General features: G+C 42.5%; 1 protein-coding gene across 3 annotated transcripts in view; it reads left to right on the top strand.

Moving 5' to 3' along the window:
* Positions 1-27,353, top strand: part of fstl5 (follistatin-like 5) — a 178,200-nt gene extending 150,847 nt beyond the window's left edge. For all 3 annotated transcript variants that reach the window (XM_072664010.1, XM_072664009.1, XM_072664008.1), the window contains exons 11-16: positions 1,000-1,026; positions 1,243-1,361; positions 5,993-6,145; positions 11,186-11,293; positions 13,739-13,863; positions 24,804-27,353. In XM_072664010.1, coding sequence (XP_072520111.1) covers positions 1,000-1,026; positions 1,243-1,361; positions 5,993-6,145; positions 11,186-11,293; positions 13,739-13,863; positions 24,804-25,506 — 1,235 coding nt within the window. In that variant the 3' untranslated portion in view covers positions 25,507-27,353. The remainder of the gene's footprint in view (positions 1-999; positions 1,027-1,242; positions 1,362-5,992; positions 6,146-11,185; positions 11,294-13,738; positions 13,864-24,803) is intronic.
* The last annotated feature ends 630 nt before the right edge of the window (positions 27,354-27,983 follow it).

Here is a 27,983-nt window from a genome sequence, read left to right as displayed (position 1 = left end):
AAGTTCAGGCTTCCCAAGCACATCACACATTCAATGATGTTGATGTCTGGATTCTGGGTGGTCAGTCCATTCTTCTGAGAACAGCAGCAGCACATTTTCTTCTTTTCCTTTTCTCAGTAAGATCTTCTCGATCAGCTCCACATCCTTTCAGACCTGCAGAGTTGAGTCATCTTCTCACAGTGGAAGAATGGATCTCTGTTCATATCTGAAGCAAGAACTTGAGTTTTGCCTCTGAACTATGAAAGTTTTAGGTGTTCTTTGGTATCTGATGGGGGCAGTTTTGGTGGTCTACTAGGTCTTGCATTGTTGTTAGGGTTTCCATTTTCCTCTGACTTCCCCCTTCTTCATGCAATTAGATTATCTTCTCATTTTCTTAAGAAGTATCTCCTGGAGTTTGAAGAACTTGTATTAAATGGTTGTTTTGACTGAAAATTAAATAAATAGGAAGAGTGTAGTTACAAGGTAGACATGCCTTATAAACTGGTGAGCCTTAAAGCCCCTCGGAACTGGGTTTTCTTTCTAATGCAGTTAATATGGCTCCTCAGGGTCCCTAGTATAAATGTACAAAGTACACTAACACCTGCTGTGCTAAAGCTCGAGCCATGACTAGGGCTGCCCCAGTCCCTTCCGTTAAGTGCCTGTCTCCTCTCTGCTTCACCATGGAATTTAGCGCCTGGGTGCCAGGACAGACGTTGGGTCCCGATGCAACACCATGGCCGGGGAGAATATTAAGACCACGCCCAAACCTTTCTTAGGGGGGTCTCAGGAGTCCATTTATATGATTTTCAAGTGTTTTAATAGATTTCTGCTTTGTGCTTTCTATTGAAACTTTGCTGAACGCTTCACTGAACATCCAAGTTTAGTATTCTTCAAAATGTGTTTCCAGGGACTTTTTAAGATATTGCCTCTATAGACCGCCTGGAAGCTCTGTAGAACTTCACTGCAGATGTGAAGAAAGTTTGTACAACTAAATTGCTTTTTCTCTCTCTTCTCTTGTAGTGGCAAACATTCTCTGGAGAGAAGAAGGTGTGTAATGTTCTCATTTTTCTCAAGCTTGACTATTCAGTGACATAAGGGATTTGGCTGGGTGTTGATAATGCCCAGATTTGTCTTTCTTTTTAAGGAATTCTTTTTCTATTGTGTTTACAGTGCATATTGTTTACTCCATATGTCTTCCAGAGTGACCAAGTGTTTTTCAAATGAACCTTTCTGCCCAATGTGGGCCTATCTCTCCCACTGCAGGTCTGGGGATCGGTAATATGTTCTACGTTTTTTATGAGGATGGCATCAAAGTCATCCAGCCAGTGGCCTGCGAGATCCAGAGGCACATCAAACCCAGCGAGAAGCTCCTCGGCCTGCAGGTGAGCAGCCTCATAAAGCATTATTAAATCACCTCCATACACTAAAAGCCTTCTGTTTCACCCTGCATTGGGATTGCCTATGAATAAGTCATGTTTATGATTGTTGTTTACCAAGTAGTTTAAAAAAAACAAGCTCTTTCGTCCCACCAAATATTTGTTTTAGATTTTATATAGAATCATTTATAAGACTGATGTTTTTGAGCCATCTGGATGTCTAGCTCCAGTTCAGCATGAGCAGTGCATTCATTAATAATACACTAATATGTACAAACTTAGATGAGATAACCCAAGCTAAAGTTAGCATTTATGCAAATAAGGGAAAATTACCCAGACCTGAAATAATTTATGACTTTTTTTTCCAATCAATTTTGCCAATTAAGTCATGAAATATGCATTGCTAGTTGCAGTAACTCAGTTTTGAATTTTTGGCTTTAACATTTTCAGACATTCTGGGCCAGATGTATGCATGTGAGAAAGCACAGTGCAAAATGTGCCTTGACTCGGCCCCAATATGAATTTGCAATGCATCTGAAATTAATATTCTGTTTACTTAGGCTGCGACTAATCACGCAAATTGCGCATAAGACTGCTCATTAACAGCGTTATGTTTGAGACGCAGGGTTTAAAAAGCCCAGTGACGGAATAGAGCCATCAACAAGGAGGCAGGAGGCAGTGCAGGTTTACTGATGTTTCCCATTAAAACAGTATAAACAGCTTTAGAAAGTAGAATTTGAGAAATAACAACACAAAAGGTCAGTGGCATAAGTTTCGCTAAGAGAATTCTACAGCTGTGACAGTTGACATAGTGCCATTCTGTTGAAATAAAGCTATTGTGATGGTAAATTTCATTAATCAGCATGCTTTTGGGGCCTGCTGTCATTAGAAAAGGGATATTTTAGGTAAAAGAAGGGAGGAGAGCTCAGAGAAATGTGGGCTCGAGTTCAGGCGGATTCTTGTGCTAGAAGGCCAAACCCCCGTCTGATGAGTGTAGCTGAGAGAATTTCATCATGAACATTGAACTAAAATATGGGATGGGATGTATAGGATGTTAGATTGAGAGTAGGAGTGGCTTGAGGCATAATCATTCTGCCACAATCCAGTCATAACTCCAATTTATGCCGATAAATTACATTTTTAATGTTCGAAACCTAGCTAGTGCGCCCCCTAGTGGTTAAATATTCAGTTCTTTAAACTGATATGATTGAAAAGGAGGGGATTTTCTTCTGAGTGGTGATCTTCCGCAGTTTTGATGTACAAAGCACTGTACTGGTTCTTTTCAACCCCGTCTGCTCCTCAGTTAGCCCCACCTCCACAAACTTCTTATCGACTTTGTTGTGAGGGTCTCTTATCGACTCTGTTTATAGCTATGAGTGGTCCAGTGGACTGAGGAGCTGCCATAAGGATCACTGGTTCGAATCCTGGGTAATGCTGCCTGCCATCAGCAACCAGAGCCAGAAAAAGCATAATTCACTGTGCTCTCTGGTGGGTAGATGCCTCTCGCTCTCTCCCCAGGTGTCCAGCCAGATGCTAGCCGATGCATCAGAACTGGGTAACCGGCACTTTACCCAAACTCTTTTCTAGCTGCCTGGTGATGTTGTGCTGGCGGCCTCGAAAAAAGGTGGTGGCTGGTTCAGCACCTGTTGGAGGAGGCATGCGTCAATGCTCACCCTCCCAGTGTTGGGAGTATTACATGTGATAGGGGGAAAGTACTAATGAGTATTAACCAATTAATCTAAAATGTAATAAAAAAACACTATTAGATAACTTGACAATTAAAATAGTTATAGGCCATAATACCAATTCAAAGAAGCAGCATCCCAGCTGATACACCAGTTTTGCCATAACACACATGCTTTTTTGGTGAGGATTCATCCTACTTGCACCTACTTGGGCCCACTGTGTGGGAGAGAATGTCATGGTTTAGATTCCTGAGAGATTGCTCTGTGTTCTCTGAAAGCTGTGCCAACAAAGGCAGCCAATGCCTCCTTCATGTAGATTCGCAGAATGAGACCTTCAGTGTGTCTGGACTGCTCAGAACTATGCACCGGTATGCCACTTTCCCTCAAGTTTACACACATACGCAAGCTTCAGGCCTGTCATACCACATATTTCAGCTCCATCTAATTAGCACTGAGCTCCCTCTGAACTGGAATGCTAGCAGCTCCCATGAGGCAATGATGTGATGAATCTGGATTTCAGTTTCGATATAAATGAATTTTCTAACCGTCTCTTCCGTCTTTCTCATCTTGGGGGGTGGTTGAAAGATGACTGGGAGATTTACACATGTTCTTAAATGAACGATTTCTTCTCATCTAGCTGTTTGATGGTAGTTCAGGCCGTTGATGAGGCAGCTGCATTAGCGTAGAGCTCATGTGTGTGAATGCAGAGTTGGACTCCGTCAGCCTCCTGAGAGGTTCCAAGCCTTTATTAGAACATCAGTCACATGTCAGGCTGTAATGGCAGCCCTCAGCACAAACAGTGTCTGGGGAGGAACATTAAAGGAGCCTTACAACAGCATTTCTTTACTCTGCTTATAGGTCCACGACCTTGGTGTTTACTGACTCTGCTTGGTACATGTGCACATGCACATGCACACATATCCAATACTGTTAGCAGCAGTATAGTGAGAAGATAAGGACGCAGAGCTGCTGCTTAGGTGTATTGATAAACCCTCAGAAGTATACCTAGATTTAGTACTACTGTTTAGACGTACTATTTAAAGGAGCATGAGTCAAGATTCAAGCAACACAACCTCTAGCAGTTAAGAAGCATTAAACACAACACTTAAACTATCTGTCTTTCATGTTCCAGCCTTTGAACAAAAACACAAGTGAATACTTAAACCAATGAACATGAACCGACACAGTGTCCTTGAACTTAAAAGTCCTTGCAGCTAATAACAATTAGCTGCTGTTTACAGACCTGTAATATCGCTAATCCTGCATCCAACTTTGTCCCATTTGCATCCCAATAATTCTGTACATTTTGGAAAAGCACTTCCAATGTTAACTTCTAATGTATTTAGCACACTTCTTGTTGTGAGGTTTTCTTGGCAGCAAAGTGTTCTTGTTACCCATGGCTTCCTCCGTGTTGTTTTTGCCAAACAGATTGTCTGTATAAGTAGTAAGGCATCAAGGCACCAAACCAGTGTGCTGTTTTCTCTGGCACCTGATACACATGTTGACACCATTGCCAAAATATTATTTTTGACTGAAAATCAGTTAATGCTCCTGAAACCCTATTATTGATGTTGGCAACTGAAGTGTTGTGTTTTATCACTGGCACTAAGACTTTTTACCCCTGTCTAATGTCTCTAATAATACCCTGACTCATATGATTTGGAGCAGCTTTTTAATTGCTAAAAAGCACTGGAAACAATGACTCCTTTCTGTGACCAATTTCCACTTTATATGAATACAGACACCCTGGACTTCTTCAAGCAATTATCACACGTTTAGCCAGAGCAGTAGCATGCAGGTAGGCAGTGAGTAATTGCAAGTGCAGTGACCATTGGCAGCTCCGTCTCCATGGTGGCAGACACGACGGGAGTGTTACTGAGTGGTTTGTGGGCCTCGGGCAGAATGCTCCTCTGCTAAAGAGGTGAGAACTCATTCATCTGATGACTACAGAGGAGCGTGAAGGAGTGCCTGTCTCCCGTGGCAACCGGGTCGCTCAAGTGCTATCAGGCTCAGAGTTAATCTTTGAAACCTCAGCTTGAAACAATGGTACTTGTTATCTCAGGTCAAATACTGAACCCATGGGGTGGCAAAGAGTCCACTTGGAGAAACTGGGCTGATTTGCAGCAGAGTGTTGTTCAGTAATTATATTAACTCAGCAGATGGAAAAGCAGAAGGATTGCTTTCAAGTCAGGAGGGGACCAAATCAGTAACACAGATTGTGCTAAGTGTCAGTTAAATTACCTGGTGGTCATTAGTGGTGGGTAAAATGTTTAATTCTTAGATGATTAGACCAAAAAACCCTCAATTTAGCACTTTTAGTGTGTGGTTTTAATCACACATTTCCTTTACATAATGTAAAGAGCCTGAAACATAGTAAATATAACCAACAGTAAGTTGAACATAGTTTTCGTCTAACATAGGTTAACCTCAGCAGATTGCTAACAGGTAAATTCAGTGCTATTCAGACTTAGGCTTCTTGCAGTTTCGTATTTACTGAAGGATTAATTGTAAAGCTGCAACTCACTAAGTATATAAGTGCTACCTGAACATCTGTGATTCTATAATTATATATAATATATATTTGGCCTAAAACTGCTACTGCTAGTTTTATATAGTAACTAGTCATTTGTGGAAGTACTAATAGCCAATGCTGCAGTGCAGTCTTGCTATATCAGCTCATTTAAAAGTGCAACCACAGAACTGGGCTGCAAATTTAAAATCTGAACATGTGGCCTTTCCTAGTCCCATTGCAACCCAGGCCTTAATGCTCACTTCAGCTTAACCCATAGAGACCAAGGAGAGATAGGCCTAGAGTATGCCATATGTTTCACAGAGATACTCAGAGAGCTTCATTTTCATCACAAGAAAGTTCCTTGCCTTGATTTTCAATGAGGCCTGCAACTTGTGGTAAATTACAATGACATGGTCTGGCTTTTTGTGTTTTTTTCAAAGGAGGAAGTTTGTCCAAAAGTGGAGGAGGAGGAGGACAAACAGAAGTGTGTGTGGACGTCGGCTGTGAACGTGAAGGATAAGTTCATCTACGCCACCCAGCCGCTGCTGAACAGAGTGCTGATTGTAGACATCCAGTCTCAGAAGGCCGTTCAAGTAAGCCAGCATATCAGTGATAACTGCTTCCATGAAGAGTATACTGGGAGCGATCTTTGACTTTTCCTCTGATTTGTCTAATGAAGCCTTGGTGCAAAGTTGTCTGCCGATACTAGAAACAGCATTCCTTGCATAATTCATGTACTGAGAGACTTTAAGTATACACTTGTTGCTACACATCCTTTCAGATATTTCTCAGACATATTGGAACATCTAATGAGCTCGTTTCTGCCATAACTCTATTCCTCGTGTCATGCAGGGCAATTTGCACTGATTCTTATAAATGCAGGGGCTTCATTTCCATGGTAATCATGTTGTGTTCTATTCTCAGCACCAGTGTGAGCCACGAAACATCTTTCAGCCAGACTGAGCAACTTGTTTGGGTGAACTTATAAGTGGTCACCAGCTTGTATACAGAATGCCCACTCCAGTTCTTTTTCCAGAATCCATCCGTTTCGCAGGGTTCATGTTCAAACTATTGAGCACTATAACGTTCTTTTATGAGATTAAACAGAGTCTGGCTGGCTTTCCCAAGCCTGCTCCATGGTCTTTGTGGGACTCTGATGCTTTCTTCTTTTCCCATCCCTCATTCCTCAGAAAACAGACAAACCCTTGTTTTGTAGGCCGGGAGCTCCAGCCTTTGTGCCTTTGTGTGGTTGTTTGGCACTCAGATATGTTTGCGCTGGCCTGAAAGATCAATTTGCTGTCTTTTCTGTGTGCCTGTTTGCATCTGTGTCCATTGATGCCTAAAGTGGCAAAGTGGGTGGTTTCCAAGCTTGAGAGAGTCTCTGCTAGCGGCAAGTGCCTAGCTAAATTTAGCATGATGTTGTCTAGACATTGGATGCTAGACAGTGGATGCTAGACAGAGGATGTCAGGGTCATCCTTGTACCATTAGATGTATTTCTTGGTCATTTCTTGATGAGTGGGTCATATTGATTAGAAAAATGTCTGCTTTCAGTATTGTTCAATACTAAGACTGTAGCCTTATTTACAGCCTCATTTTCAGTTCTCCAGTTCAGAGTAAGTTTATCACAACAATAGGGGCTTTAAGACCAATACTAATATCCAAGACAATATAAAAAAGAAAGGTCTTAGACCATACCAGAGTACAGCTTGCCATTTATATAAAAGTATCAGGCTGAAGAGGCTGTCAGTACGCAAGCAAAACCCTAAGGATAAAAGTTTCCTAAAGTTTGAAAACTTTTGACAAATCTTGTGATGGGGCGCAAGTGTGAGCACAAATTCAATAGTTCTTGTGCCAGACAGCATGTTGACAATACACACTGGGGGTGGGTTTCAGAGGGGGCAACAGCTAAAGCTACTGTGGCCATGGGTGTAATTTATAGCCTGTAACAGGAGCAGGTCAGTATGTCAATCAATTCAGCAACTTCTGAGATGATTTGGCTCCATTGGCTTTAGGGTACTGCCAAGTGTCTTCCTGCTAGAAACTCATTGGCAGTACCTGGGTGGCTGGGAGGAAGCTGTCAGGAAGCTGGCAGATGTGTCAGGCAGATAAATCTGGCTGTCTCTCTCGGCCAACGCCCTGATTGGTGCCAGCGGGTGTCTCTCTCTCTCTCACTCTGTCTCTCTCTCTTACTCCCTCGGCCAAGCTTCCAGAGGCGACCTCTCGTTGGAATTGCATGCTCGTTATTTCATCACCTAGAGATTTGGCTTCATTATCTCCAATTATCAGGTGCTAATTAGCCACCTGATCCAGCAGAGACTGAAAGGCAGGGGCTGTCTCTCAGCATGCTTTCTTGTGTGGTCTTGTTTTCTTTAAAAAGAAAGAATTATATGACTGTTTATGACTAAGATCGAATAAACGACCATTTCAAGGACACATTATGGCTAAGCGTAAAGACTTGAGCCCCTTTGACAAGGACCCTATTTTGATGGCTAGAGCTTCTCCAAAACATCAGGCAAGTCTTGTAGGGTGGTACTTGGTATGCCGTGGTCAGTGTTCCAAGAAAGCACAACCAACAGTCATGGGCACCCAAGGCTCATTGGTAAGACCCATGGTGGCTTGGTGCCAGATACCACAGGAGGCCTTCAGAGGTCTTGTGGAGTTCATGCCTCAACAGGTCAGAGATGTTTTGGCGACACAAGGGGGACCTACACTACATTAGGCAAAGTTTAAATGTTATGGTTGATTGGTGTAGGTTCAATCAGAATTACTGCTGCCTCTGTTGTGGCTGATATAGAGGCTATATCAATGAAATAACCAGCTGTAGCTTTGTAATACCAATGAAAAACAGTACAATCTGTCAAACCTTGAGAATTTTTTTTTAACCTTTTGCAGATAGAATAAGCCAGGCTCAAAGGGGGTTATTGCTCAATAGCAAGTACACAACACATGTAGAGTCTTATGTGTGCATTCTCTGTCATTGTGTTGTTGTGAGTTTGATCTTGTCAAGGATTTTCTTCCCAAGAACGCAAGTCCATTGTTCTTGTATTTGGTATTGAGCAAAACCTACAAGGGTACTTCAAGAGCTTGTTCAATAGAACTGCACACTAGAAGACTCACAGAGTCAAGTTGCAATCTTTACATTATATTTCTCTATAAAAAAAATATAAACTCCCCCGACAAAAATGTTATCTGGCATGTTTTAGGCTCAGGCCTTCAGGCTCCTGCAGATGGTGTTGCGCAAAGACATTTGGACTATAAATAGCTGTGGGGTGTGCAACAGGACTTGTTGATGTTAATGATTGGCAAAAAGGAGTAATTTCATTTGTGTGTGTCAAAGACCATGGGTGAAGGAAGAAGCTGAATCTGCAGGTTTATTGAAGCATACGGTCATACTGGTCTACCAGCAGTGGCAGAAATCCCAGTCTACAGGAAATTCTTTCTGCCAATCATTTACATCTGCTTTGTGACCCATTTTCCACCCATCCAACAAGACACTGTACCACCTCTTCTCAATCTATGAATCTCTTCGCACACCTGCACGTATTTCATAGCGCCACCATCCTCAGCAACGTCCATCTGCAGAAGCTTTAAGTTACTACCTTTTTAAACATGGAAGATGCTATTGTTGGTCAACACAGCCTTTCCCATGCCAGACTGGAGTTCTGCCATCCGTCTGAGCAAGCCCAGCACTTTACAACAATAAGAGTCTTTGGGCAAGACTCCTATCTACATTCTCTTACCTGCGTAACATGATTCAGACGTAAGATTGTTTGTTCAAATTCCATGAATGTTAGTAAAAGATGACATTTTTGAAAGGGAATACAGCTATGGCATGTTTAGATGAATGCTGAGCAGCTCTGGATTCATTTGAAAACAGCCAAAACTAGCTTATCGTTCATGTTGGGTGAGAAACTACAAAGTCTCTGTATTAATCTGTCAACTCAGATGATGATGTTTAGAACTTTAATGTGGACATATAGCAGTTTTTTTCAATGTTGTCCAGGCTAGAGGAGCATTGCTCAGTAACAACACCATTGAAAAGGAGCATGCTTGAAGAGGTTTGGAAACACGTCACTGAACGCCCCTTACGAGGCTCTTCATCTGATATGAAAATGTTAGTTTTTGTGGATAAAGAGCAGGATGTTGAAAGCAAACACTGGCCAGGGTTGAGCATCAGTACTGAGTTGTGTATGTGCAGAAGAGTCTCTGACGGTGCCAGTTTGATCCTCTGAAGGACGACAGAGATGTTGTGGAACTGAAGCACAGTGTGCACATCTGTTCTCCCCGATGACTGCATGCATGGAGACTTAAGCCTGAGTCAACAAACTCCCGTCATTTTTCATCCCACCACTCTATCCATTCTCCGTTACATCTCTAAAGCACTGGTCTCACTGGCTTTTTGCATTTCGCATCGTCTCACGAAATGGGCGTGGCTGCAAGCAGGGCCGTAAATCAGCAGTATAAACAGTCCTCTATTTTGGTTTAGTACTATTAAAGCTACTGAAAAAACCCTCGAAGAAAGGATAGTTACCATCTAATCCCACCTCCTGACTGACTGTGTACCATGCCGCCTCTCTATGTGTCATCAAACTGAGGCAGGATTACATCAGTATGTCCTAATGTTTGTGGACACCCCTGCTAATAAATGCATTCACTTACTTTAAGTTGCACCCATTGCTGACACATAATGTACAAATGCACACACACAGCTCGTCTAGCCCCTGTAGAGAAGTACTCTCTAGTATTGGATGTACCAATAGAATAGGTCTATCTGGAGCAGATACACATGAATCTATTGGCACCATGCTGACTAATGCCAGGCGTGGGCTAGAGGACTATTAAGCCCCCAGCATTGAATAGCAGTGGAACTGTGGTCTCTGGAATGATGAATGGTGGAGCTCCATACAGTGCTTTTGGGATGAGTTGGGGTGTTGAAGATGAGGTGGGGTGGAAATCATCCAACATCCTGACCTCACTAACACTCTTGTCAGTGAATGCAGTCAAAACCTCACAGCAATGCCCCTCCAAAATCTGGTAGAAAGCAATCTTCCCTGGACTATAGAGACAGTTCCTCCAACAAAAGAAAGAATTTGAAAGAAATGATGAATGGGCAGGTGTCCCAATACTTTTGTCCATGTAGTGTATGTTTACCTGAATCATGAATAAAAGTCCTTTTTTGCTGAAAATGAGTTCTCAGTGAAAACGGGATGATCCCTCAGCGGGTGACTGGGAATGGTTACAGACTGAGAGCAATTATCCCAGAGTAGCTGAACAATTGTTAGTGACAGTGCTCCATTACCAAATATGGCCCTGTAACTCAACCCACTGACTTCATACAAAAATCCCCCATCTGTTCTTTTGGAAGCGAGATACTTGCTTTCGGTTAGGGCTGAGGGTTGCCCCAAACTTTCCAGGGAAAGAGGATTTAAAATACCCAGAGAATCTTTACCCTGTAACAGTTTGAAGACCACAAGAATTGGGCAGGGATCAAGGGACTTCTTTCTGTAATACGAATCCAAATACTGAGTGAATGTTCATCAATTAGCTATCTGCTGTTAATCAGATTCCACAAATTTCTTCCTTTGTGGACTCAACTGACTTGATTTCCTCTCATTTTCTCTGGTGTTGGCAGACGGTGAACACCGACCGGGTTCCAGTGAAGCTCCATTATGATAAGTCCCACGACCAGGTGTGGATTCTGAGCTGGGGGGATCTGGAAAAGACCTTCCCGACTCTCCAGGTAAGGAAAACCCCACAATTGGAATAGCTCCACCCTGTAGAACACTGCTTCCTGAACGTTGTACACCCTCATGCACCTTTAGACATGAGAGATGTCCAGCTGTGGTGCCAGTCTAGCTCTATAGATGCACAATCACATTACCGGTCAAAAGTTTTAGAACACCCCCCAAGTTATTCAGTAGTCCACAGGCAGTGCTCCATGGCCCAGGTAACCCATCTTAGCCATGACTTTCTTACTGCAGCTCTTGCTACTACTTGCCACAGTCAAACCTATAGCTCCAAGTCTTTTATTCACAAGTCTAATAAGTCTAAGACTAATTTAGTTTTCCCTAGTTTTCAAGAGTCTTTTAATGGCATAGAATACTGTCCTCACCACATTCCGGCTATATTTGTAATTTGTAATCAGCAGCCGGAGCCTGAGAGAGCACAATTGGCCTTGCTCTCTCTGGGTTTGTTGTTTCTCCTCACTTTCAATTAAGTGTGATGCTGGTTGGCACTGATACATCAGAGCTGGTTACCTGAGCGTGTTGCTTGCCCCGTAACTGGTTACACATGTGCCAGAGGAGGCATGTGCTAATCTTCATCCTCCCAGTGTTGGGAACATTACGTGCGATGGTGAAGAATATTAACGAGTGGGTTGGATTGGAATTGACTGGAGAAAAATTGGGAACATTTTTTGGGTACAAGTGTCTTTTTTTTTTTAGCTATCCGAATGTGCAATGTTGTGTAAATACTGTGTGGCAGTGTGAATGGCAAACAACATACTAAATCTGGCATTTTCAGTTCCGATCTGGACCACTTTCATATGTGGTATTGAAATCTGTGGCTTAGTGTGAACAGCCAGAATTGCCAGAATTCAGGCAACTTTTCATCAAAACATTCAATGAGGAGAAGGGAAAACAGAGGACAGAAGTGAGGTAGTGAGGTATTCAGTGGCGGGATAGTGAGATTTCTCTGCTTAAACACAATTAGAAGGCAGATACTGCAACAACCGCTCTGGCATTCAGGAGAAACGTGGCCACAAGAGGGCGCTGCTACAACGGCAAAGCAAAATAAAAAAAAGCTTGAAGGCGAAGTTTAAATAAACCAAAGATGCAAACCAAAGAAGTGGTTGTGGCAGAATAACATGCCCTTTTTTTCAGTGAGCTCGAACGCATTCTCTGCGATAAGCCCAGCTGTTAGCCACTGAAACACCTTGATAGCTCCTGTGATGCTGCCGAATGAAGAGTGAAACTGCACATGAAGCCTTGCCAGCAGTTTAGGAGCATGAACTGCTCAGATGATTGTCAGATATAGGTCACATTAAAATTATACAGCCTAAAAAATTTAACCCTGAACCGAGCATAAGTTGTTACCCAATGACCTTGATAACAGTACCTTGTGTACATTATTTGTCAGTTTTTAGTTCACTGGATTTTGAACTATTTCAGGTTATTAACTGGAAAAAGTGCTTAAATGTCCAAAAACTTTTCACCAGGAGTGTATGTATGTAAACAGTGCTTGTAAACATTATATAGCTATATAGTTGTATATGTTGGGTTGTATATATATATGTGTCATTTTTATTATGCTTAAGGCCAAAACCTTTCACAACAAAGGTACACTGTTACAAAGGTGCATTCACATTCGAACAGTGCAGTTCGCCAGGATAGGATACTCTGCTTGCAACACTATCTATAAATCTGGCAGTGGCTTTTAATTAAACTCAGTATTCAAAGACCCGCACAGAGCTCTTTCAATGAGGCTCTTTAGCTCAGCACTTGGTAAGTAGAGTGCAAGGGTGGCAGAGTTATTAGTGTCATCAGCCTTGGGGATGTACCTGCATAAATGCACAGGCAGCTAATGAAATTACATGAAATTAAATGAAGCATAAATTTCAGAATGCTTTGTCGCACCCCTAAACATCACTGGGCATACCCCCGGCGGTGCAAGTACGCCAGTTTGAGACAAGTGGATGTAGAAGATTTTCTCTTGCACCTCCTCCTCCGCTCTTAATGTTACAACTTCAGGAGTGTGCTAATCCCCAGGTCTTCTCCCAGCTCTCAAATCTGTCACTCAGCAGCTTTTGAGTGCATCACACCTTGTTAGAAAAAAAGACTGCTCTCAACACAAGTGGAAGAGCCACCGTTCCCAACCAGCTCCTGCTCCCTCTCCCCCATTATTCAGTCAGTCCCTTAATGATTTTTCCTGACGTTTTCAGGCCATCCACAATGATGTAACATGATTGAATCAGCATAGCAGGGGTCCCTGTGGAGGTACCTTTCAAATTACTGCCCCAAATAAACCTCTGAGCAACAACGTCCCCAGCGCAGGCCGATCAGTGTGAGAGAAGAGATGATAGCTCTCATAACCGACGCCAGCGTGCCAGTGTGAATTACCAGTCCGAAGAAAACATGTCACATTCTTCTCTGACGCTTGAATATGTGGGTCTCTTGCTGTGCCTCAGGTGATTAACCAGGCCAGTGGCAGCGCGTCCCACCACACCATCCACACTCAGCCGGTGGGCCATCGCTTCGACAGAGTCGACGACTTCTTCATCCCTCCCTCCAGCCTCATCATCAATCACATCAGGTATGAGCCCAGTCTCCGCCCCAGACACTCTGACCACAGGTATATACCCAGACCACATGATGGATAGTGGACGCTCAGATTACATTTCCATTGCACTGTAAAAAAAAGTTCCTAACTTTCTTCTGGATCTCAGTTTGGTCAACTCTACATATTGAGTTAAGCCTCCAGAACATCAGTAAATGAGCTGCAGCTAACATTGATTACATACTCTGTAAGATTCAGTTCAGTCTGTGGCTCCTCCCCCTCAATCTGTTTACTGTTTATTCCCATCTGCAGCTTAGGACTCCTCCCTCACATGGGAGGAGGGCTTCCTATTCTAATATTTCTAACCAAGGAGGGCTGAGGTGTTAAAGGGGTTTGAACTTATGATCTCCTGCACCTAAGAACAGCAGGCAGTTAGACAGTCACTCCACTCAAGAACTGTGAAACCATGCTGTAAAACTTAACTGCTCTTCCTAATGAAGTAATTAAGTTAACTTAAATATTACAGAAAGTTAGGATCAACTAATTAAAGCTAATTAAACCAGATTACCTCAACAATTTATATTAGATCAACCTTTTGGCAGATTTTGAGTTAAGGTGAGTTTATTCAATTGAGTTAAACAGACTGAGTGAACTGAGTTGATTAAATGAAATATGGAGGCCTTTGGTGTGCATTTGGTGTGAGCTGCGCGATCTTGATGAATATTAACAGATTAATGATAGTCAGTTAAGGAATGAACGACTTAAGGAATGAACGATTTAAGAAATGCAAGATTTTTCACCTTAAATTAACTTAAGTGATTCAATTCAGTATTAAGACTTCATTAAGGATTCAGACTTTCTTAGACATTAGACTCTAACCAAACCAGCATAGGTTTCAGGTTAAGGTTGAGATTTGGACCAGGGTGAGGGTTAGGGGCTGGGTAAGGCTGGGTTAGGTTTCAGGTTAAGGTTGAGATTAGGACCAGGGTGAGGGTTAGGGTCTGGGTAAGGCTGGGTTAGGTTTCAGGTTAAGGTTGAGATTAGGACCAGGGTGAGGGTTAGGGTCTGGGTAAGGCTGGGTTAGGTTCTGCTTAATGGAAGGGAGATAGTAAGTCTACTTGATGAAGCAGATCATCAGTAAATCTACTGAATTTCAGTAAAGCATTAGCAGAACATCTTCAGGAAGTTTACCTCAGTGTATTCAGATGCTTCACTGCTGCTACTGCACTGATCTGCTGTTGACGTGTCCTGATACTCTGTTAGAAGTGTATTAATCATCTATCTGTGCATGTCATTGTATGTCATTTAAGCATGTGTGTCCTATCTGCAACAGCTCATTGCACTACCTTTATTGTGAGGATAAGCAATGAGGCAGCATGAAAAAGCAGCACAGTATACACTGTGGTGATCGGTGGAAGCATTTAATCATGCTACAATGAAAGTGATCGATAAGGTTCCTCATACCTGGGAAGAGAGATGTGCAACCTCACTTAAACAGACCTGACTCAGGAACAGCTCCGCAAGACTTTATTTCATCAGCCATTAATCCTTTTAATTAGCAAAACTGGCTGTGTGTTCAGAGTAAAGTCAGGGAGAGTGACACACCATTTAAATGATGTTTACTGTGGCTGATTCTCTGTAAATAAACTGAACAGGCTGGTGGGTTTTCTCTCGTAATTTCCAGTCGGTACACATTTGCTTGGGTTTCGGAAAGTTATGCAGAACTAAAGTAGTAAGTAGTGGAATTTATTTTTTCCCTACACAGTTAATGAGTACAGTTTGAAAGAGGTAATTATTAGTCATTTGTAATGGATTAGGTTGTTGAGAAACCTCCTCAACACTGCTGGCAGATGAACATTCACTACACAACGGTTGGAGCAGATAGATGGAGCCTTTTTTTGAAGAACCATTCATTCAAAAGTTCTTTAGGGGCTCAGAGTGGCTCAGCGATCTATTGCCCTGCCACTATGGCTCGTTAGTCATGCGTTTGAATCCAGAGACATGCCGCTTTGCCATCAGCAGCCAGAGTCTGGGAGAGCACTCTCTTTCCTTTATCACTCTAAAAGGCTGGCTATGCATGCATCAGAGCAGACATGTGTAAAGTTCTTACTCCCCTAGGTAGCTATGAATGGGTGGGTTAATTGGCAGTATCAGATTGGGTGGAACATTTGCTGCGAACCATGCTTGCTGTGGGCTGTGGCAAGGATGGTGAACTCGTGAAACTTGGGCTTGAGTTCTGGGCAGCTTCAAGCTATTGAGACCCAAAACAGAAGGAGAGGCTAGGGGAGAGGTATGGTGTCAAGAATGTGAGTGGAGAAGAGCGGTTGTATGGGGTCCATAGTAATGGAGAAGAGGAGTCTGGGCGTGGACCTTTTTCCAAATTTTTAGTTATATCATAACTCTATTTGTGGGTTATCATTTCCTTTTAGAGAACCAAAGGTGTTTATTTGATGGCATCTCTAAAGACAAGAAGCCTTTTGGTATCCCCTTTCTTTCTCTACTCAAATCTCTGTAGTCATGGTAGTAGAGTGGTAGTAATAGCAGTCCTAGGGCTATTTCTCAGGATCTTTCAGCTTTCTTCAGTGTGGGTAGGGGTGAAGCAGTGGGAGCTGAACCACTGATGTTGGTTACTAATGTTAATTTAATATTTTTTAAAATAAATAAAAAGCTCAACACTTTTGGTGTATTAAAAACTACAGGCTTCTAAGAGTTTAGTCCAGCAGTCTAAATGTTCTACACTGGCTATTTGAGCAAGCCCATAGGAAAACCACTTTAGTCACCATGTTTGTAATAGAGATGTATGCATATAAGAACTTTTTAAAGGCTTAAAGGTTCATAACTTGATGTACTTATGTAATTTATAAGTTCTTCACACTCGTGTATCTCTAATATAAAATTCTTGGTTCTTTACGGAACCAAAAGAGGACCTTGAGTGTAGATCTTAAGAATAAGTCAGCTTGTTTGCATGGAAACCTCGCTATAATTATGGAATAATAAGCCAGTAATAGATGTGTAGCAGTGCATAGAAATACTCCTCAACTTACAACCACTATGTCACTGCGCTCCATTAAGTCCAGACAAACTAGCTCAAGCAGGGTAAACCATGCTAGAGGATTGACATTAGGCCCTAATATCCCACATAATGCATTCACAGTCACTTGCATTTGGGAGTAGCTTTAGCAGTTGAGGAGACAAGAGTTGTGAGATTAAACCTTGAGTAAACAGTGTGAGAAGAGCCGCCCTGAAAGTAAAATCTCATTTGATTTGATTAAATCCGGGCTGAAGATTACTGAGCATGTACCTCTGATCCTCTTCTTCTTCTCTGGTGGCAGATGGCTATTTGCCTGTCGTTTGACGACATGCTAATGTGAAGTAATGAGCCATCTCTTGGTGAAACTGGTGAAACTTTTTGCAGAGACATTTTTCAAACTGCACATGTTATCAAAAAAAGTTTGTACTAGCAGGCATATCATTCATACATGCAAATGTGTTTCTTTTCTAGCATATACTTCATACTGTATGGGTACAGTAAATGATCAGATAGCGACTCAAGACATTTAAGACATTCATTCCATTTAATTTCCATCTAATTTCCATCTGATTTCTGTAAACGAACACAGATCGTCTAGCAATCGTTTACAAATTAAACCAAGTGGCAATCATAAGGGGCTCAAGCAGTATACACTATATATATAGAGTCAGCAGAACACAAAAGATGGGCAAAGATTTTGCAAGATGGGCTTGGGTGACAACCCTATGTCTGTCTAGACATCAAATTAAGTAAATGTGTGTCATACACCGATCAGCCCTAACATTATGACACCGTGCCTAAAATTGAGCAGGTCCCCCTTGTGCCGCTTCAACAGATCTGAGCATTCGAGGCATGGACTTCACAAAACCTCTAAAGACCCCTGTGGTAGTCTCTGGCATCAAGACGTTAGGGGCAGATCCTTAAAGGTCCTAAAAGTGCTGTAAGTTTTGAGGTGGGGCCTCCACAGATCGCATTAGTAAGCTTTAGGTGATGTCGGTTCACCACTGGACCTGTCTGTCTGAGGTTTTAGAGGTGTTCCGACTCAGTCGTCTAGACATTACAGCCTGGTTCTTGTCAAACTGTCTCAGATCCTTACACTTGCCCATTTTTCCAGCTTTCAACAACTTTATTACCTTCAATAATTGACTGATCACTTGCCTTTTGACAGATTGATACCAGTGTAGATAAAGATAATTCATGTTTTTTGTGGTACTAATGTTGTGGCTGTTTGGTGTATAAATATTTACGCTGTATTTAAATGTTTTACTTAATATGAAGTGAAGTATGAGGTAGGCATTTCCAGTCTACCAGTTCTTTCTTATTCAGTTTACATTTCAGACCAAAGCAGACAAAGCAGAGGTGGCCCCTGGAGCATCAGTAGAAGTTGGCCAGGTATCATAAAGTACAGTTACTTTCCTACAGATGATGGCTCGGTGCCTGTGCCCTCTGTTATTGATTTTGGATTTTGGATTTTGGCACTTTGTCAGATATACCAAGAGTGCATATTCATTTCAAATAGTCGATTATAAATTTCTGTTGAAAGCGGCAGCCCATTTCCATTTCCACCACTGCAGATTCATAAGAATTCGCATGAGCCTGTGTAGCCCTATACAAAAAGCCATTAGTGGTTCTGGCACATTCCTTATGGATCATGTTACCTCACAAAAATAGTTAATGTACTGCCTTGAGCAAGTTCTCAAATAGAACAGCATACTGTATTTCCACGTTAGCCCAAGAGGTTTTGGCTGGCCTTGGTCCACTTTAGCTTTGTACGGCCCGGGTGCGATGACATTTAGCAGCGCTGTCCTCTCCCTGAACCTCCTTGGTGGTTTAATATGTCTCAGTGCTACTGGTCAGCGTATGTTAAATGAGGGCAGTGCAAGGCAACAGAGGGGGTCACTGCAGCCTGGCATTCTGTACAGCATTCTGAACAGCAGGCTGGATTAAGCACACAACATCAGCCTCGCATGAAAGAAGATGCATTTAAGCTCTGTTGAATAATGAAATCCAGAGCTGACGAGCTAGGTAAAACCAGCGAACTGGAAATCAGATGTTCTATTGATACCTCAGATTATCATGTACATGTTATTGTGTTTATTTAGAAAATATATAATTTAATAAAATAATAAATAACAGGATATATTAAGTCAGTCTGTTGTCCGTTAAAGACTAGATGTGACTGAAAAGTAGCATTTTAATGGATAGGGACTATTGAAACACACAGTGTACGCAGGTTTATACAGTTACACCCTTAAAAACTCCTCAAGTGTTCTGTAGTAAAGGAAATAATTAGAAAAACTTAAGGAACTGCCTGGATGTCTGCATTGATAACTAATCAAATGTGGCCTAATCGTTATCTTAGTCACAATTGTACTGGTCATGTGTTTTTTATGAAGCACATTGAGTAAATATCCACACTGCAGGCTAGAAAAAGTAAGTGAACACTTGAATCTAATAACCTGTAGATCCCCCTTTAGCAGCATTCTTCTGCTTAGCAGCTGTTCTAGTAGTACACTTCTACCGTGGGCCACCAAGCGTTGGACTTCGGAGTAAATACCCTGAAATCTTACAACTTTATGTTTCAGGGATGTTATTATAAAATATATTGTAATAAATAACAAAATACTGTAACTGAATAGTAGCATTTAATTGGATAGGGACCTTACACGTACACTTACAAACAAACATACACTGTATGCAGGTTTGTATGGTTACACCCTTAAAAACTCCCCAAGGTTTCTGTAATAAAGCAAAAAAATTTAATGAACCCTTTTGGAATGACCTGGATTTCTGCATTGATTACTAACCAAATGTGGTCTGATTTTTAAGTCATTATTGTGCTGTTCATATATTATAAGAAGCACATTGAGTAAATATCCACACTGCAGGCTAGAAAAAGTAAGTGAACACTTAAATCTAATAACCTGTAGATCTCCCTTTTGTAGCATATGCTGCAAAAAAGACACAAGCAGTACGGCTGTTTGTGTGTTACGAGTTTAGATAGATTGTGTTTGCAATACAGAAGACTATTAAATATCCCAATAGCCCAAATTTGTCCCAAATTATTAGCAAAAATCTCTAAATCCTAATTGCAACTCTCCACTGTTCACCTACTACTGTATTTCAGGACTAACAGCTTGCTGGGAATGTTGGAGTGAATTAAATCACTTCTGAATGATGATGTAAGCCAAGCATGGAACCGTAGTGAGCTTGCGATTTTTTATAGAGTCTCACTTATTAATTTTTTTTCTGGACTAGAAGTAGTCTGGTGCAATTTCAGGCAGCTTGCCAAATTATTTCAGCATCCCCAGACCTCCAATAGTGGCAGAAAATAGCGGCCGGCAGAATTCTCATTCGTTCAGTTCATCGAACTCCTGTCATGCTTTTATCAATATCTTTGCCAGTGGCAAACTCATTTATCGCCTGTGCTACATACCTTTTTATTTTTTTTCTGTCAATTGCGTTTAATTGAATAGCAAGCTGTTTTGAATGCTGGGTTAAGTCTAAAGGGTTGGTTGAACCAGGCCTGAAAACATCTAAAACTAAAGAAAAGTGGCCTTTATTTGCTCTGTGATAGAAATAGCTGGCTGACACCAAACTCTGAGAATAGCATTGTTTTGTAAAGGCAATTCACCTTCATTAATTGCTCTACAGTGGGATCATAAAAACAACAAACTCACGGCAAGTCATAAAAAAACAACACAAAGGTGCAAACGACAGTCCGGCTTTGGGCTCTTTTATGCGGACCTGTTATTATACTGTACGTTATTGTCAGTGGACTTTATAGGGCTGTGAAAAAAAAAGTCTCAGGCCACAGAAACTATAGGCCCTTATTGCCATAGCGTCTGCAACCCGAACTATGGGCAGTTGGAGGAGGAAAACTCGGATGCAGTGCTGCTTAGAAATCTCTCCGGATCGCATTAGGTTAGGATGCTGGATCGAGCAATGCTTTAGCTGAGCTCCGGCTACATTGCTGCTGAGATTCAGATGAATCTGTGATTGCTGTTGGCCTGAGGGATTGCCCCAGAGAAAAGCATCTCAGCACGCTGTAACAGATCTGTCTTCTGTCGGCTGTCCTGGTAGAACACCGTGGAACACTTCTACCTGGGGCCACCAAGAGCTGGACTTCAGAACTGGGGGAAAATCCTGAAATCTGACTATTTTGTTGGCACATTTCAAGGGCACATATTCTGCTTTTTTACTTTTCCAATGTGTCATTTTTCCTGAAGGCCACATTATTTGTGGTGTCATAATTCACATTTTTACATGAAGATTTTCCAACCTCTTAGGCACAGTAACAAAATAGCCAGTTTGATTCTAAGGTAAAAACAGAGGAATGGCCCAGCGGACTAAGGTGCTGCCATGACTATAACTCGAAGATTGCCTGCCATCAGCAGCCAGAGCCAAAGAGAGCACTATTGACCCTTGGTATTGTGGTAGGGTGGGTAGACGGCTTGCTCTTGATGCTAGCCGGCATGGGGATCTGCTAGCTGATGCCTCAAAGCTGGATACCTGCCACTTTCCTCTGAGCATGTTGGTTTCCCGGTGATGTTGCATCAGTAATGGTGATGTTGTGTTAGCCACCGTTCAAAAGGAGGATGGTTGCATGTTTTGGAGGAGGCATGTTTCAGTCCTCACTCTCCCAGCGTAATGTGAAAGGGGGAAAGTATTAACTGGGTTGGGTACCTAAAACCAGGGAGGAAAATTAGGTAACAATGAGGAAAAACAAGGATGGGGAAAATGTATAGATGCTGTAAATGGGGCAGCATGATGGCTTAGCAGGTAATATGTGTGCTGTACAGGCCTGGGGTTGTGGGTTCAGTCCTTGCTATGGTCTCTTTTTGTTTGGCTTGGCGTGTTGTTCACATGGGTTTCCTCCAGGTGTTTTCCTTCCAAAAACACATGGTAGGTGAATTGGCTATGCTCAATTGCCCAATATGTGTGAATGTGTGTGTGTGTGTGTGGGGGGGGGGGGGTACCCTGCAATGGACTGGTGCCCTCCTCAGGGGGTATTCAAAAAGACAAAAATAATGAAAGTGAAAAACAGCAAAAATGAAGATCTGAGGTTTTTGCAGGAAAGTGACAACATAGAATATTACATAACTTGTTTTTTCAAGGATTAAAGCATATAAATACCAATCACAATCAACCATGTTTTATAGCTTGGATCTTTAAGCCCTTCTGAAACCAGGCCCCAAGTCAAAATCATGGTTTATTGGCTGTTTTCATTAAATTTAGTGGTCAAGTGGACTAAGTTGCTTTCACTATGACCCAAGGATCGTATCCCGGGTCATGCCGCTTGCCATCAGCAGCCGGGGCTAAATGGCACTTCCTCCCTACATAACTCTTGGTGTGATGTTGGTCAGCCCAGGCGTTGGTTAAATGTTGTATCGGAGCTGGGGAACTGGGCTTTCCTCCAAGTGCGCTGGCTGCCTAGCGATACTGCATCAGCAGCTGTTCGAAAACAGGCGGTGGAGGGATGTGCTAGTCTTCACCCTCCTAGTGTTGGGGGCATTGCTATTGATAGGGGAAGTTAACATGATAGAAAAAAAGGTAAGGTAAGGTAGAAAAAGGGTCAAATAAAGGTAACATATGACAAGGTGTTTCAAGCATGTCAGACTTTCCCTCACAGTAATGGACACAGAGTAGAACTGCACAGCCTGCTCAGCAGAATAGACAGGAAAGGCCTGGTCTAAACCACTAATGGAGAAACAGCAGCAGCCAATCAATGGAGCTCATCATCACAAACGATAATGTGCCCATCAGTTTGGAGCAGATGCCACGTATCAGCCTGGCCCAGTCAGCAGGCACAATTCTAAAGCGGCAGAAAATAAGCTGAATGACAGAGGGTTTGAAGTGCGAGACAGAATTGATCAGAGAGCATTCATATTTAATCGAGGCTTGCCGGCCACTGACGTTTCCTCCTCTGGCTTTTTCCTTCTGTCTTCTTCATTGTCGACTGAGAGATAGCTAATGGCCAGTGCTTCTTTGGATTTTCAACACGTAATGCATGTGGATGAGATTGGAAGCTTGAAATTTAAAAGGAAGATCATTACAGGGCTGGGCATTGCCAGCTAAGATTTTGTGTGCAACTCTCAACTCCAGAGTAGAGCTCGTCTTCCCACCGAGAGTTCTACACCTTCCTCATTAGGCCTGGTCTGTCTCGGCTTGTGTTCTGATCAGTGTGACTTACCGTGAAACTGGTCATAGTCTAAGAGCCAGCTATTGGTACTGCACTGCACTGCAGTCCACTAAGCCTGAGGGAAGATTTAGGCCTCTGTGGGAGAAGGTCTTTCCGAAAGAGTTTTATCCACTACTTACTGAAGCTGAAACAGATTTTCTTGGATGACTTGAAATTAGAACTTAAAGAACACACTATAGAAAAGTGATCACACGGTGATTAAAGTGCACTGGATTACAGTGGAGTCGACAGTTCCAATGCTCAATGCTGGGGGGCTTTATACCCCTTTGTGGTGCCAACAGGTTCATGTTTATCTGCTTGAACATCTTTATCAGCAGTGGATGAAGCTTAAAGTAGCTAAATGCACTCTTTGGAATGAGTGTACACAAACTTTTGGACATATAGTGTATAGAAAGGAAAAGGATGGGAAAATGCTTAAATGTACTGTTTAAATAATGTCAAAGTGGAGCGGTACACCGTGTGCTGCACAGCTGTTTGGGCCTGGGGTTGTGGGTTCAGTCCTTCGGTCCAAAAACTCGTATTAGTTGAATTGGCTATGCTAAATTACCTTGCATATACAACTGGAATCCATTGATTGCATTTAGCTGACACTCTTATCCAGAGCAACATACAAGGTTACCCATATCACAGAGGTGGGCCAATATAGTGTTAGGAGTCTTACCCAAAGACTCTTACTGGTGTAGCACAGCATAGTCACCCAGACCAGGAATCGAACCCCAGTCTTCCACCTGGTGTGGTCGCTCACTGGCAGGTAATGGTGTTATCCATTGCACCCCAACAACCAAGATTACAGTTAAACCAATTCATTTCAGAATTGTTGGATCTTCAGAATGCACAGATTCATTAAAACACCCATAGTTTAGTTGTGGTGCTCACAGGAAGGCAATTTTGTCATTTATTAGAGCAGTCCCTGGCTCATGGGTACGTCAGTGATTTCACAGTTGAGCTTGTCCAGGCGTCCATCCAAGATGAACAGAGAGCTCTGGGAAGAAGTCATGAGGTACTGTCCGAAAAGGCCGCTCCCAGTCATGACGCGGTTTTGCCGGTTCCAGCGCCACTGGGTGGCCGGCATGGGCTGTTTGAGGCTCTTGATCATGCATACTGTAGCCTTTTGAGATTTCAGTATTGCAAGCTGGGCTCAGAAACTGGAAAAAAAATCAAATAATTGATCTGCAAAGTAAAATAATTAAACAAAATCTCCTTTTTACCCTTCAAGCCCCAACACAATGTTCCTAAACTGGTTACAATTTTGTTTTAATTCTAGTCATTTCAGACTTCTGAAAAGCTATTAGAACCACTAGTTTTTGTATTGATGAGGACATGTACGGTTTGGGAATCAGTAAATGCTCATTTAACTATTAAATGGCTCCGGAAGCAATTTACCAGAATTTGTTCCAATTAAACCCAGATTCAGTATCTTTGTCAACAGAGCTAGCGACCTCCCTGTTTATAAATGCACAGACATGCTTGCTGCCTAAATGATTCTGAATGAATCTGTGGCCTAAGCATCAAAATAACAGTTCTTTAACCTGCCATATGAATCTTCTTAATTTATCATTTTTATAGCAATTCCAAAACATTTGGAGACAGAAATAATCACCTATACAGAACCAAGAAAAGTACCGTTATTAACCCTCTGAATTTGTGCATGTCTTTCTAAAATCACCTTTAAAGCCACTTGCATATAAGATGTTTTGTGTGTTACTCCCTAACGTAATCAGAGGATTTCCTTCTCTATTGTAGGTTTGGAATCATCCTCCATAAGAATGAGCCAGCCCTTCACAAGATTGACCTGGAGACGACCTCTTACGTGAAGAACATCAGTCTGCGGGAGTACGACTGCATCCCGCAGTCGCTGGCCTACACTCACCTGGGCGGCTACTTCTTTGTCAACTGCAGGCCGGACTCCACGGGAGCCGTGCGCCCCCAGGTGATCGTGGACAGCGTGACGGACAGTGTGATCGGCACTAACGGGGATGTGAGCGGCACACCCTACGTCTCGCCCGATGGACATTACCTGGTCAGTGTGGACGACCGGGACGGCCTGATGCGCCTGCAGTCCATTTCCGTCCGGGGCCAGATCGGGCAACCCTTCGACATCCACACCAACCTGCACCTCTCTGACCTGGCCTTCATGCCCTCCTTCACTGAGGTCAACCAGTACAACGTGTTCGGCAGCTCAGGCCAGCAGACGGACGCCCTGTACGTGGAGCTCAGCACCGGCAACGTTAAAATGATCAAGAGCCTCAAACAGCCCACGCCGGCCGCCCAGTGGCGCTGGAACCGGCAAAACCGCATCATGACCGGGAGCGGCCTTTTCGGACAGTACCTCATGACTCCTTCCCAGAGCTCTCTGTTCATCTTGGACGGACGCCTGGACAAGCTCAACTGTGAAATCACTGACGTACCCATGGGGAACACCGTGGTGTGGGTGGGCGAGGCCTAGGGCACCAGGAAAAAGGCTTGGTGGGAAAAAAAAGCAAACAAGTACAATTGCACTGAATTTGGTCTGTGTTTAATTTATTGAGAGGAAATCTCAAGTGATCCTACAAGAAAAATACCAAATTGACTGTTCTAAAAACACACTGTATCAGTTCAAGGCAACTTTAATCAAAAGTAGAGTGGGGTAGAGGGGGATTTGCTTGTTTTTGTATGCACTGGGTAGGTTTCAAAGTGAAATAGCTAACTATTAGTCACTCCACTGTTAGGACAAATTAGCCCTAGTGTCTTATAAGGGAATTTAGTACAACGTCATTCCGTTTGGAGACGCGAAGAAGGTTAACACGTGAACCTGATTTGAATCATAGCCTAATTTTTACGATATTGGAGGAAAATTTGACATCAAGGTACAGAACTAAAGAATGTGGCTATTCTGATTCGGATTCTCATTTCCACTGAATTCTGTTTCTCTTCCCCTTTCCCAGTCCTCTAAACACATTCACGTGCACATTTGGGCCCACAGATTTTCCTGTGCCTTGAAGGAACACTCACTCGAAAAGAGGAAAAAATAGGACAAAATCAATTACTCCCTCTGTGACTGTGGATAACACCCTCCATGACCTTTCCGAGCAGGGAGAGACCAAGACATCAACCTTAAATTCCACCTGTTTATCCATCCGAAGTCTTAGAAGTCTGATGTTTTAGATGAGTTGAAATGGTCCCTCACTCCGAGAACACCCAGAGCAAACACTAAGACCAAGACTGCGTCCATCATTGAAAAAAGTCAGGGTGGCACCTCTAAATCTCTCAATACGGTGTTCAAAACGATAGGGTCTCGTTTCGAACCACCGGCGATATGGACATTTCGGATTCGCGATGAATCAGAAAGGTTAGTAGTGGGCAGGCAGAGCATTTATTCTACAGTACAGGCGTACAGACTCGTAGAGGAGGCGAGCGATTGATTGCTCAGCGGCAGATCGTAATCGGAATGGCTTTAGGCGAGTTTAGGGTCGGGCAGAAAACATGACATTGCTATTGTGCTTACTGGGGGCTTGAGGGCTGGCTTTCAGTAAATCATACAGTGTGTATCGGTGTGTGGTGTGGTGTTAGACCAAGCTTTGTACATCGCGAGGCTTATATAACCGGAGATCTTTAATTTGACAGGTCCAGAGTCACAATGCTACATGAGGTCGGCAGCATGAACAGAGGAACCTTCTTAGTGTAAAGTGGAAGCACAAACACACGTGCACGTTGCGTTGAACCTTCTCCTCGACGGCCAGATTCTATGCATTTTCACTGACGCTCAAACCAAGTGCTTGGATTTGAGCTCTCGTCACATGGTTTTGGTTTTGTTCTTCGTCCGCTTTAGTAATTGGAACTTATTTTTTTTTTAAACGATTCAGTTGAACAGTTTTGGATATTCGTTTTTAAAGAACACTGGAGAACCGTTTTGGGTTTCGCTGGGTTTTTTTTTGACCCTGTCTTCATGTTCACCCACAGAACCCTCGCTGTGACTCCGTTTTTGTGTTCTGTACATAGCAGAAGGGTGTATGCTCACAGTAGGTTTCCCTTGAATTTCGTCTTCAAAAGCTTCTGCTGTAGTTGAGTTACCCGCCTCTCTCTCTCTCTCTCTCTCTCTCTCTCTCTCTCTCTCTCTCTCTCTCTGTCTCTTTCTCTCTCTCTCTTTTTTCTTTTTTTTTAACAGCTGCACTGTTCCAGACATTTTGATGTCACTTCCAGAGATTTCATCAGACCCATGTAGCCATGTATGTTGACTCGTGTGCTTGTTATTTATGTAGAGAAATCATGCTTGACATTTTACCAGTTAAATAAAGCTTATACCTTTGAAAAATTGCCCCGAGGACTCTCTTTCTTTCTTCCTTTTCTTGGCCTAATGTGGCTTCAGACAGAATTCCAATGGGATAATCAGTGGGAACTGATAAGGTGAACCTTTTAAATTTAAAATCCACAATTGTTTTTCTTTTTCTTTTTTTTTTGAGTTTCCCATAATGTGCTCAGAACGCTGTGATGATGAAATTTAATGATTGCGCTCGCTTCTTTTCAAGGGAATTATCTCCACTCCAGTGGTTTAATTATGCCTTCATTATTTGACATAATGAGACCTGACTTTAAAGAACTCCACTGGAAAGTGGAGAGTAAACTGGTGCTGGCACTGTATTGAAGGCTCTGAGTGATCGCCTACTGTGCTAATACCTATTTAGAAAGGAGAATGTCCTGAAAGAATGAAGATTATTATCAAAGAAAAGCTTTATTAAGGTGTTATTAAGCTACAGGAAGGTGGTTGGATTCACGTACATTATTTTAAAAGAAACAATGATGTGAAATCGGTCCAGTGAACACAAGACAGCACCCTGCAGAGGCATGTGTGTAAGGTAATACAGCTTAATACTGGATAAACTGTTCGTTTGCTTTAACTGATCATGTCCCACGCTCTTTAAGTCTGAGGACTTTTGGGCTGGAGTT

The sequence above is a fragment of the Salminus brasiliensis genome, chromosome 19, assembly GCF_030463535.1.
Source record: "Salminus brasiliensis chromosome 19, fSalBra1.hap2, whole genome shotgun sequence".
NCBI classification, from domain to species: domain Eukaryota; kingdom Metazoa; phylum Chordata; class Actinopteri; order Characiformes; family Bryconidae; genus Salminus; species Salminus brasiliensis.
The sequence above is the reverse complement of the archived record's forward strand: the minus strand, read 5'-3'. Positions and strand labels throughout refer to the sequence as shown.